Source organism: Peromyscus eremicus, chromosome 2 (assembly GCF_949786415.1).
Source record: "Peromyscus eremicus chromosome 2, PerEre_H2_v1, whole genome shotgun sequence".
Taxonomy (NCBI): Eukaryota; Metazoa; Chordata; class Mammalia; order Rodentia; family Cricetidae; genus Peromyscus; species Peromyscus eremicus.
Genome location: NC_081417.1, coordinates 162,116,249 through 162,129,529, shown reverse-complemented (window position 1 = coordinate 162,129,529; position 13,281 = coordinate 162,116,249). Strand labels below are relative to the sequence as shown.

Genomic DNA, 13,281 nt, shown 5'->3' with positions numbered 1-13,281 from the left:
ATCAGATACATTTTGATGGCTATGTAGGAAGCCTGGCTTCTGGAGGGACACCTTCCAACCTGTCACAGAAGGCTAAGCCGCCTGCCCAGGGGCTGGAAGCCCAGGCCTCCATGTCTACCATCTCTTCTGAGGAGCCAGGCTCCTCAGGAGTATTATGGTGTTATAAGCAGGGTAAGACCAACTAAAAGATGCCCTCTGCCCTGGTTTGCTTTTCTGTTGCTGGGAGGAAGCACTAACCAAAAGCAACTTGGGGAGAAAGGGGTTTATTTAACTTACAATCACAATCCCTCACTGAGGGAAGTCAGGGTAGGAACTCAAGACAGAAACCTGGAGACGGGAACTGAAGCCATGCCCACGGAGGAAGCTACTTGCTTACTGGCTTGCTCCCTGTGGCTTTCTCTGTAGTTTGACTTTCTTTTGGGGACCACCAGCCCCAAATAATGACACAGAGATGTCTTATTAATTTTGAAAGCTTGGCCATTAGCTTGTCCCACTTGTTCTTATGACTTAAATTAACCTGCTTTTATTAATCTACATTCTGTCACATAACCCAGTTACCTCTGCTCTGTACCGTTATGTCCAACCTCTTCAGTGTCCCCCTGGTATCTCCTGTGCACCTAGATTCTAACCCCCTGGAAGTCCTGCCTATTCTCTCCTGACTACCTATTGGCCATTCAGCTCTTTACTGAACCAATCACAGTGACACATCTTCACATGGTATAAGCAACTATTTATAACATTTATAACCTGCTTTATTATACAGCCCAGGACCACTTGCCTTACCCATAATGAGCTGGGCCCTCCCTCACCAATCACTATTCAAAAAAACCACACCACAGGCTTGTCTAGAGGTAGCTGGGTGGAGGTATTTTCTCAACGGAGGTTTCCTCTGCCCAGATGAGTCTACCTTGTGTCGAGTTGACAAAAATACTAGCCAGCACGCCCTCCAAAAGACTTCCAAAGACAAACCCTACTGCAGCCAGTAAGTTCTGTGGGCCCTTCTGCCCTCCAAGTGTGTCCAACTGTCAAAAGGCAAAGCTAACCCCTCAGGATCAGCAGCAAGAATGGCCTAAACATGGCCAGGATGGTGGCTCTGAGAAGCTTCTTGGGGTTAGGCGCTGCTTGGTGTGTGGTTATTCTGGTCAGGGTGAGTCCCCATCTCTGACACTTCCCGTCTGTGGTACTAGCTTTTCTCAAGTTAAAAGGAAATGCCAATGTAAATTCTGTTTTATCCAGAGGAACTTACTCACTGATGTGGCCCACCCAGAGTTAACCCTGCCCAATGTCAGGACCCTGAGAGAAACCTCAGGTCCCTATTGGATCCCCAACCAGCACAAAGTTTGGGGTAATCTGCAAGTGTCACTTGGTCATAGCACTATGGCCAGAGCTGGTCCCCTTGTGGAGAAGAGACAGCCCTTCCTCAAGGGCTTGAGATGTAGTGTAGAGGGCGTTGGTTCTGGAATGAGCCTGCTCGAGTCTGTCTCTATGTCTTAGCTGTGTGTACAGTACAGGTTAGTCCCACCCTAGGAAATGTCCTTGTTCTAAGTTCCTAAGGTGACCTCTAAGCCTTGGATGTCCTGCCTGAGATGATTGTGTTCATTTGTCTGGGGGCTTGGCCCACATGGTACCTGTTGCATCTTTGGAGGGGCTGGAGACTGAGATCTGCTAAGCAGGCAATCAGCCACGTGATGGACATTGAGCTAAGAGGAACATCTGTCATGGCTACTCTGCACATCACCCATAGCTTCTGGAAGCAGTTAGTGCTCCTCACCTTCTTGTGTTTGGCAGGGCCATCTGGATATTCACACCTGCTCTCACCTCAGGCCGTGCTGATCTTTCTCTTTCTGATCGTGAATGGTGTCCTAATGTCCATCTGCCACTACCCACCTGACTCTCCCCAGTGCCCCCACCATGTCTTCCTTCTAATTTCAAGCCCTCTTTTTTTTCTTGTTACTTGTAATACCTTGAGTCCAGTCAGGACTCACATGCACGTGGGTGTAGGGGCATCCACTGGAGCACAGACAACCTTCCATTGTTCATGTCCAGTGTCCTAAGGAGAGTGACTCTTGCCAGGCATGGTGGCGCAACCTTTAATCCTAGCACTTGGGAGGCAGAGCCAGGTGGATGTCTATGAGTTTGAGGCCAGCCTGATCTACAGAATGAGATCCAGGACAGGCCCCAAAACTACACAGAGAAATCCTGTCTCGAAAAACCAAAAAAAAAAAAAAAAAAAAAAAAGAGTGACTCTTCCTCCCTCTAAGCCACAAACTGCTAGTAGTTCTTCACAAGAAACCACCCCTAGCAGAAAAGCTATTTTTTTAAATAAAATTTATGTAGCGTTATAGCTCTACCTGGCTTCAAACTTGCTATATAACCAAGGATGGTCTTGAACTCCTGATCCCCTTGCTTCTACTGTATTCCATGCATGTACCACCCTGCCTGCTTTATGTGATGCTAGGGATCAAACCCAGGGTTTTATCATGTTAGCCAAGCCCTCTGCCAGCTGAGCTATATCCCAGCCCTGTGATCAGCTGTGATTAAATATGTAAGATCTTTCTGAGTGCCATGAGTCTCCCTAGATAATTCCTTAACTTGAAGGTGGTCATGAGCCCCCCCCCCCAAATTGCATGATACAGACTTAATATCCTTGAATTCTACCCAACCCCCTCGGTGCTGTAGCAAGCTGAGCATGAATTAACTGCCCTGGAACAATGATTAGTTCTGTCACCACCATGTGAATGTCATCTCTTGTCCCTCCCCCAGGCCACTGTGTCACCAGTAAGGCAGAGCCTGGAGGGAGGATTATAAATGGGGTGGGGGGTGACCAGAGAGATCACATTTTGAGGCCACACACCTGTGGTTAAAGGACATTGCTACCATCCAACCCATGTCTTCTCGGCCTTGGAACTCCAGTCCTGTCAGGTTGGTCCCCTCTTCCTTAAGCCGTGAACTTGTACACTGTGGGATGGTTACCAGTCTCTCTGGCCTCTGCTTACTGTGCCCCAATGGAACCACCACCCTCTGCCCCAGTTGTCACAATGAAATGTGTATCAAGATACCAATAAATGTTGTCTATCAGTCTCAGCACTGTGTGGAGCTGAGATCCTTTGGGGTGGCTCTCAGAGGACCCCCTTTTCATTGAGCTGCTGTGATGAAGCTGAAACCAGTAAGGTAGCAGAGTCCTTCCCTTGGTGGGTTCTGTCTCTTGAGTGTGACCCTGTCCTAAGCTGAAGACCCTTCTTATGAATGGAGCCTACTTACATCTTCTTGACTTGAAGCACTTTGAACCAGACTGTCACTTAAAGTGATGGTGAATTCTGTGTGTCAACTAGGCCAGGGGAAGTGTGCATCAATATTTCTGGTTAGTTCTGGAAAACATCAGTGTTCATATCAGTAGAGAGAGCCCAAATCTTCTTTCACCATTGTATACAGCCATCTGCTAATCAGCTGAGAGTGCTGATGGACCAGAAAGGCTGGGGAAGAGCCACATCCATCTCCTTCTGCCCTTGTGTGTTAGACTTCTTAAGTCCTTGGACCTCTGGACTCTGACACCCATTCATCCACGTCTGATACTCAGACTTTGGGTCTTGAACTGAAGTTCTCATCATGAGTTCCAGTTTTAGGCCTTTGGCCTGGGACAGAACAACACAATGGATGTGCTGGCTCTCCTGCTTACTATTGGCAGATGGTGGGATTTCTTGGCCCCAATAACCTCATAAGCAAGTTCCCTCACATCTCTCCCCAAGAATCTCTCTGCATACATGCTATTTGCTGTGTTTGTCAGAATGACCCAGATGGACACACCCACCCCTCAGAAGGCTTCACAGAGTTGCTCTCTGAGTTTCTGCTGTCAAAGCCAGTGGTCTTGTTTTCCTGTGAACACCCAAGAACTGGCACATTTGGATTTCCCATGTAACCTTCTACCTGTCAAACTGGCCCCTGCAAGACAGCCTTGCTTGCTCCCAGTGGCCACCAGGCCTTTGCTCACATAACACAAGGCCCCTGCACTGTCAAATGAGCTACTCTAAGCACAGAAATGTCATCCATTTGCCTTGGCAAATTCCAAGGCCATCGCTCTTGTCTTCATCCAAGCTTGACAGCCAAATGCAATGCTCACCCCTCTCATGCTAGAAGAGAAGCCATGATGGGTTTGTTTTTGCTACGGACAATGGCCCGTGTTTGATTCAGCTTCTTTTAATAAGACCTCGTTCAGACCCAGAGATGGATTACCAACTTCCCCATCAATCTTCAGGGCCAGATCTTATTACAAACCACCACAAATATAACCATAAAAGCCCTATTGATTGATGTGGAGCTTGGTAATCCATCTGTCCCCATCCATTATTCTGGGTATAATTTTTCATTATCTGCATGGCAGCTGATTCCTAGCACATTAGTACACAGTGGCAATTACCAGGAGCAGAAAGAGCCCCTAAATTAGCAGGGACAATAACACCTGTCAGGACAGGGAAGCATGCATTCCCACACTGCATGCTTCCAGACTCCAGGGCCACATCCAAATTCAAAGAGTTACAAGATGCAACTCAATATTGACCTTGAAAGTGGAGGAAAGTTCATAGCTTTTTAAAACTTCATCTGGGGAATGCATATTTCTTTGAGGGAACGTTATTGTCAAGCTGATCACAGCCCGCCTGACAGCTGGAGTGGGGACAGCTCAAGGATTGCTTTGTACAGGGTCAGTGGGTTTATGGGGCAGATGTCCCCACACGTGTTATTTAAGGGCCGCCAGAGACTTAGCCAGAGGGAACTGATTCAAGGTAGGAGTGTTGAGAGACACTGGTAAGAAAAAGGGATTGGGGGATTTCTACCTGAGAATTTGACATCCACACAGCAGGCAGAATCCTTTCCAGAGACCAATGTGACACGTTCCTAAAGGACCTGGGTAGTCTCCTTTAAGGTTTTTAATGTTTGTTTTTTATTTATAGACGTGTATACACTTGTGTATTCACACACATGCACAGATGGATATGTATATGGAGGACAGGACAACCTTGGGGGTCATCCTCAGGAATGCCATCCACCTCCTTTGAGACAGCTCTCTCACTGTCTTGGAGCTCACTGATTGGGCTGTAATGGGTGGCCAGCAAGGCTTAAGGATCCTCTGGTTTCTGCTTTCCTTGTACTGGGAATTCACCACGCTGCACCAGGCCCAGCCTTTGTGTGTGGATTCTAAGTCCTCATGCTTGAAAAGCGAGTTCTGTAGTGATGGAGCCGTGCCATCCCTGTGATCTGGCCATCCTCATCCACAAGATGCAGGTTCTTTTCAATGTGAATGGAGACAATTGAGACAGACAGACGCACAGCTGAAATATTTCTGAGTGCCACTGAAGGGATTAAATCAGTCAATTTCTCTGTGAGCTTTGATTTTCAAAAATCAAGAATCCCATCAAACTGAGTTCTCTAGAGACCCATCATGCAAAGTGGCCTACTGTCAAACTGCTGCACGGGGGGCAGACCCAATCCAGCACAGTGAGTACTGCTGCTGGGCAGAGGACCGTGGCTCTCTGTAAATCATCTAGACAGTGGCCAGTGAAAATCTGTGATGACAATGACCCTTTGGTGAGGGAAAGGGATGATTCTAGTCTTTTGAACCCCAGGTTTACAGTGGGAACCTCAACTTTAGTCATTCAAAACAAAAAAAATACTTTCATTAAGGCTACAAATAAAACCCCCTTTGGCTACTTACCTCAGTGAGAATTCTGAAAAATGTCATCCATGGTCTGAATATGGCAGCTGTTTGTTTTTATAAATAAAATTTTGTTGAAAACAGTTACAGCTATTTTTTGCACCTCATCTGTATGGTGGGTTTTGTACCTTGGTGGCAGAGCCAGGTACTGTAGCTAGAGTTTTCCTGCCTGGCCCACAGTCAGGACTAATCTCTGTCACCCGCCAGTCCCACAGCCACTCAGACCCAAACAAGTAAACACAGAGACTTATATTGTTTACAAACTGTATGGCCATGGCAGGCTTCTTGCTAACTGTTCTTATATCTTAAATGAACCCATTTCTATAAATCTATACCTTGCCACATGGCTCGTGGCTTACCAGCATCTTTACATGCTGCTTATCATGGCGGCAGCTGGCAGTGTCTCTCTGACTCAGCCTTCCACTTCCCAGAATTCTCCTCTCTCCTTGTCCTGCCTATACTTCCTGCCTGGCCACTGGCCAATCAGTGTTTTATTTATACAGAACGATATCCACAGCAAGGTACAGAGGCTGATATATTTGGGGTGTAGCCTAAGTGGCTGCAAGAGTCCATTGCAACTGGAAACTTGATCACAGCATGATGGAATGTAAAGTGCTGGGGCCTTTAAGAACTGAGGTCTAAGGGGAGGTACTTAGAATACTGGCTACATGCCCTCGGGTGGAACTGTGAGATCCAAGAGTCTGCATACTTCTCACTCTCTTTTCACCCGGCTCTCTGTAACTATTTGACTCATGTATATTCTCTAACTATTACTATCCATCAGAATGTGATGGAGCTGTTACTAGAACTAGGTTGATTCGGGTACCACATCCTTGAACCTCCAAAACTGTGAGCTGAAGAAACCTTTTCTCTTTATAAAGTTGGCTACCTCCAATATTTTATTGCAGTGATGCAAGCTGACTGCACATGACTGTGCATAATAATAAACCAATAAATATTAAAATAATATTAATAATATTATAATGTAATAAAATAATAATATACTAATATATAATACAAGCTGACTATACATACTACACTTTCTACAAAGCCTAAAGTATTTCTTAATTTTATCTTGTGAAAAAAGATTCGCCTACATTAGCTCCGTCTGAAAATGAGTAGCTTCAGATGATGAGTGAACAATTTCTCCTGGCATCTGAGGAACATCAGCTCAAAAATGACAGATTCTGTAAACATCATATAACTTCCCATGTGGCTCTACTCTCTTCTTGGTAGACAGCCTTCCAATGGGAGGAAAGAGTGAGGCATGTGTACAGATATCCCATAATCCTAACTGCATCCCACAAGTATTATTTGGACCAGTCTCTGTTCAGCCCTCATAACTGTGGGGTCTATAGGCTCTTCTCATAGCTCTTGCTTCTGAAGCAGGAGGCCAGAAGTGAGACAGTGTCTTCTGGACATGACAGATTACATCCATGTAATCTCAACAGTATGGATGCCAGCATGATGACATCCTCAGTCAACAGGCCGAGGTGTTAGGCAGAATTTCACAAGGGCTCACCCCTAGATTAAGAACTACAGGTAATCAAAGTCTGCTGAGAGAGGGATAGTCAGGCTTCTCCAGGGACAGTGCCCCCTCCCCCAATAGGTCATCCAATTCCAAGTGGTCAGCTCGAAACACATGTACATATGAGACATACTGAAATGGCTCAGTAGGCTGGTTTGCTGATATGTGTCTATAATAATAATATTAGAAGAAGTCATGAATTTGAGAAGAAAGGGGAACTTGGGAGTTGGGGAAGAGGGAGAGGTGGAAGTTATGTAAATAAAGAACACATGTGTGAAATTCTCCAAAAAAAATTTTTTTAATGTGCACTAGGTTTTGACCCTTGTCTTAGTTTGGATTTCTATTGCTGTGACAAAACACCATGACCAAAAGCAACTTGAGGAGGAGAGTTTATTTCATCAAAATAGCTTGTAGCCCATCATGAAGGAAGCCAAGGCAGGAACTCAAGCAGAAGTCATGAAGGAACACTGCTTACTGGCTTGCTCCCTGTGGCTTGCTCACTTTGCTTTCTTACATACCCAGAGCCACCTGGCCAAGCATGGTTATTAATCAAAAAATGAACCCCCAGACTTGCCCACAGGCCAGTTCAGTGGAGGCAATTCCTCAGCTAAGGTTTCTCATCCCAAGTGACTCTAGTTTATGTCAAGTTGATGAAAACCTAACTGGTGCACCTTTGTTCCTGTTTTCCTTATTTATTACTTCTTAGTAATAAATATAGCAATATGACAAGTAACTACTATTGTACGGTTCTAGGCAAGGTTGTGTGTGTGCATGGAGTAGACACAGATGCTCAGATGGTGATGATTTGAGCCCTTTTGAAAGGGTTCAAAAACTTACAAGGACCATAGCCAAAGGTTGGTATTCTTCATTCAAAGTCATCACTGAGGAGAGTCTCCTGAGTCAACCATTTCCCTCTCTAGGCCTCTATTTCTTTCCCCTATCAGAAGAGTAGACTTGGTAGTTTTCCATTCTCACCTGCGGGAAAGGTGGTGAGCAATTCAATATGGACGATGCCTCTGTTCATGCACCTCTTCTCCTCTGTGAACTCAGGCATCTGCAGATAGCTCAGTGAAAAGATTCTCTCAGGAATAACAGAAGGGGTCAGAGTTGAGGGGCACCCTGTGTCTCCTCTGATCCTGCAGATAGTTGAAAGTGGACAGCAGAGTCTGTTGTCTCTGTGAGGGATTCCCTTTGCCCCTCAAGGTCCCTGGTGAGCCAGCCCTGCTGCTGCTGCTGCTGCTGCTGCTGCTGCTGCTGCTGCTGCTGCTGCTGTCACTCACCTCTGCTTGCTGCCTCTTTCTAAATCTGCCGTGCATCCAGCCACTGAATTCTCCAGGCTTGACCTAGAATGTGGCACATTCACCACAAGGAGCAATATAGCTTTTGAGGTAGTTTTTGACATGGGAATTAGGATGTGGCATGTCATGAGGTGGCGGGAAGGCCCATGGCGTTGGCCTGGAGTAGTGTCCACAGAGCCTTCCCACAAGAAGAGGTGGTGTGGTGTGAGCATCTGCCCGCACGGGAGTATGAGCTTGTTTTCCCCAGGCTTTCAAGTGGAGAGGAGCTGGCCTCTGACACAGAAGCAGGGAGAAAGTAGATCAAGACAATACTTAGATTAACCAAGGCTGCCCAGGGTTGTGCAGTACAATTGGTGTTGGAGCCAGCGGGTCCTGCATGATCTGAGGAATGTGCACAGATTGCCTGGGTGATTTTCCCTTCTGTAACCAGTAACTGTAGAGTCTACTACTCTTAACTACCATTAAGAGGTGCTGCTAGGACTACATGGGAGAACAGCACACTGCTACTTGTTGAGTGTGTGTCTGTGATCATCTCTGTCACCATCACGTCAGCACCATCCTCTCATGTCACCATTGTCACTGTGATAACAGCAGCAATGATGATCATGATGCTGATGACTGTGAGAGGATGATGCTGATAATGACAGTAATGAATAGAATTTGAGTCACGCCAATGACGGTTGTGACCGTCATCACCATCCCCAAAATCTAAATGTATGTCATCATCAACGTCACACTAGCATCATCATCAGGATTGCCATCATCACCCTTCTCACTACTACAGTCCCTGTGACCATGGCCCTCCTCATATCACCACTGCCATCATCACCATCACCATCACCACCATTCTCAACACCATCACCATCACCACCACCCTCATCTTCACCACCTATCACCTTTATCCCCACTATCACCATCCACATTATTATCACCATCACCACAATCATCATTGCCATCATTACTAGCCACAGAGCATATTGCCACTATAAACATCATCACCATCACTCTGGTAGTCGTCCTCACCACCACCGCCATCATAATCACTGCCGCCATAGCTACTGTAATCACCACCATCATCACCGTCTTTACCGTCAGCTTCCTCCTTCTTGCTGTACGCACAGGCACAGGATCAGCATGTTCTTCATGACCATGCTAGGGGAATCTGTGGATACAGCATGACAGGATACTGAGCAAGCAACACCCTTTCTATGGTTCTCCATTAAACTGCCCATCCGTTTCAACTTTTCTCCTGCTTGCAAGATCTTTGGTGGTTCTTAGACTCCAGTGAGCAGAGACTCCTGTTGGTCAGCTTGAAGATGGCTTCTGCAGGATAGCTTGGCTTTAACCCCACTGGCAAGCTGAATAGTGGTCTTGGAGGATAGAATATTCACCCAGAGGTCTAAAGCAAGTGCCCCAAACTGAGCACAGGTGTATGGGAAGCCACGGGCCAAAATGAGCAGTGAGAGCTACAACGTCAAAGCATGTGGTGTTGAACTGCTATTTCCTGAGGGCAGCCACGATGGCTAAGATGGCCACTACCAGCACCGGGCAGCACAGAGGGAAAAACACCCCACAGTGGCTCTTGAGTCAACAGATAAAAATGGAGGGTGGCTGTCACACGCTTGTGTCAGCTCCACTGTTTCTTAGTGATGCTCTTCCTGTGGACTGGAATGGGAATCCTTCGTGAAAATGGCACCTCGCCACAGAAGATGGTGGGGGGCGGGGGAGGCAGGGAGTCGGGACATGTGTTCTGGCCTTGCCAACTTGGAATCATTCATGAAATAGTCTCCCTTGATGATCACATTTAGCAGCGAAGTAACATCTGCTTGTGCGATGGTCTCTGGGAGGCTGCCAGCAACCTCTGAACACTGCAGCCTGCCACACGGGAACATATGCCCTAACACCCCAGACATCAGATGTGCCAAGCTGGAGTCTGGAGAGTGGGTGTTAGAATTGGGTGCCGGGTACCCAATTGGTACAGGACAGGGCCTGGACGTCACGAAGACATCATCCCTTGGAGGATGATGCTTTCCCCTTTAGGGTCCCCAAGCTGCCTTGGTCTTCTTTTCAGGTTCCATGTTTACTAACACTGGGGGCTGTGTACCTTGCAGACCACTCTGGCTGGCCGGTAGAGTCAGCTGGGGATACTCTTTGTTTCCATGTCCCAGGAAGACTGTGACAAATGAGGTCCAAAAGAAATGTGGCCTAGGGTGGAACCAGAGGTGGGAGCTATTACCTTTTCTCTGCCCTGCATCACTGGTGGGGAGCACTGGAGGGGGATGACAGAGAAATCCTAACCTTGGGCATCTGCAGGGCCAGCAAATGACTGTTAGGCTCTGGCTATCCTGCTGCAGAAGTGGCCCTGCCCGTCTATCCCCATTCTGTCAACACCATGGTGCTGTCCACTGTCGTTCTTCACTGGGGAGAGGGACAGGGTTACAAGGCCAGGTGACAGAAGCCTCGCCCTTCCCTGCCCTTGGTCTTTCAGTGGTAGGAACTAACTTTGCAGGCAGTGAATGATAGGGAGGGTTCTAGAGACAAGAGACAACCCTGGGGAGAGTGCCCTCGGGGTCTGCAGTTGGGGAACCTATCTTCTCCTAGAAGTCCTAGGTGGCCTGGGCCAGTCCCTCTCCGATGCTCATGTCCCCATAATTGAGACACAGAACATTTGTGCCAGGCAAGGAGAAGGGCGTGGGGCTTGGGAATCTCAGTAGAGTTACTTGAATTCAGATAAAAGCAGCAGGTTGAGGGCACAGCTGCCCATGGGACGCTGAGAGTGGGAAGGAAGAGATCGGGGCTGGAGACTCCCTTTCTGGACCCAGGTGATAACAGCCTTGGTGCTTCAAACCTAAGCACCCGTCCGCCCCTCTTCCTCCATTCTGCCCCTGCTGGCTCCAGTCCAGGCCCCTCCCATGTGCTGACCTTGGCCTCTGTCTCCTCCCCTCCAGGTCTGGCTGTACATCAGATCATCACCATCACCGTCTCCCTCATCATGGTCATCGCTGCACTCATCACAACTCTTGTCTTAAAAAATTGGTAAGGCCTGGGATTGATGGGCTTTGGGGTACCGAGGGAGGTCTGCATAGAGAGCCCCAACTTTTAAAGACTGTGCCTAGGAGCTGGAACTCTAACTCTGCTGGCAGAATGTTTGTCCAGCTTGCGTAAAACCCTGGCTTCCATCCCAGCTCTTCATATACTGAGTGTGCTGGCCTGTGCCTCTAACTCCAGCACTCAGGAAGTGGAGGCAAGAGGATCAGAAGTTCAAGGTCATCCTCAGCCACACAGCCTGTGATACAGAAGACCCTATTTCAAATAAGACATTCTGTTCTGAATGGCAGCCTACAGGCTGCACTCCCACTGAAGTAGGAGGTCCCAGGTGACTACAGCCACAGCACTTTGGCCACCGCTGGCTTCAGCTGGGTCCACTTTCTAGTGTAGCCCTCAGCATGGCTCCTGTGCAAGAGGTGGTAAGCCCAACATCCACGACACAGTGTCCCAGGATGTATGTTTCCTTGGTCACCCAGCTCTGTCTGGCCCCATATGTACCTGTGTATGTTGCCCACCAGGGTGCGGTCCATGCCATACCTCTGAAAGGCAGAAACAGCAGCAGCGTGCTCAGACCCCCCCCGGACCCCTGCCCTCCTCTGAGGTCCAGGCAGCTCACCAGCCAGCCTCCTCATCTCGTCTCCTTGAGCAGCCATTCTCTGCTGTCACACCAGGTGGCTGCCTTGCTGCAGGTGGCTCCCCTTCCCTGTTCCCTCCTCTAAAATGGCCTGCTTTGAGGCTAGCCTTGTTGGGCGTGTACATCCGACATAGCCCAAGAAACTGAGGGGGCTGCTAGGGCTCCTTGCTGCCCGCGGCACCCGAAATGCAGATCTACCTGAAGCTGCTTGAAAGGTGTCTGTTGCTTGTGAGCATCAAGGAAGGCTCAAGCTCACCGTGGAGCAGTGTGCCCCGTGATTCCCAGATAGATGGGAATGACAAGTAGGGTCCCAGCAACAGGACAAACCCAGAAACGGGAGAGCCAAAGGTAGGTAGCAAGGGGGGGACACAGCCCAAGACAAACCCCATTCTACGAGCCTCACACCTGATAGGTGGGTGGGTCTCTGGTGGATCCAGGACACATGGATAGTAAAGTAGCTCCTGCCAAGCTTCTAGAGCAGAGGGTGGGGTGGAGGGGCCACAGGTCCACGCGTGTGTGGGGCAGTGTAGCCTCGTGACCATCTCAGGAGGAGAAGAAGACTTGTGACCCCCTTCTGTGACAGGCCACCTCCCTCTCTGGGAGAGCAGCCAAGGGTGGCTAAGAAGGGTCAGCACGTCTCAGCATTTTCTGCTGAGGGACCTTCTGCCTCATGCTCACTTTCAGTAGCCATCAGACCCCCCCACACACACTCCCCAACCCCACCTTGAGGAAGAGGCAAGGAGTAAAGTGAGATCCACAGAAAACAGGACACCTTGTTTTAATGATACCCTGCACTCCACATGACATTCCTTCACAGATGAGAGTGGGTTCCCCAGTTCATCTTCCACAGCCACTGGAAGCCCTCACAGACGGAGCAGTGGGGAGTGTGGAGGAAACACAAGGGGCATGAGAACATTTCTTTGTTAGATCCTGGCAAGGATGAACTCAAGTCAGTTTCCAGTTTGTAGATGTGTTCTGGATGAGGTAACTGCCAGGGGCTCCCTCTCAACAGTTCATCTAACAGCAAAACAACCTCCCACCGGGCTATCCACGGAGGACCCCTCCT

General features: G+C 48.4%; 1 protein-coding gene across 1 annotated transcript in view; it reads left to right on the top strand.

Moving 5' to 3' along the window:
* Positions 1–13,281, top strand: part of Ajap1 (adherens junctions associated protein 1) — a 92,139-nt gene that overhangs the window by 67,388 nt on the left and 11,470 nt on the right. Inside the window, exon 4 of the mRNA XM_059255930.1 lies at positions 11,482–11,569. Within this exon, the coding sequence (XP_059111913.1) occupies positions 11,482–11,569 (88 nt within the window). The remainder of the gene's footprint in view (positions 1–11,481; positions 11,570–13,281) is intronic.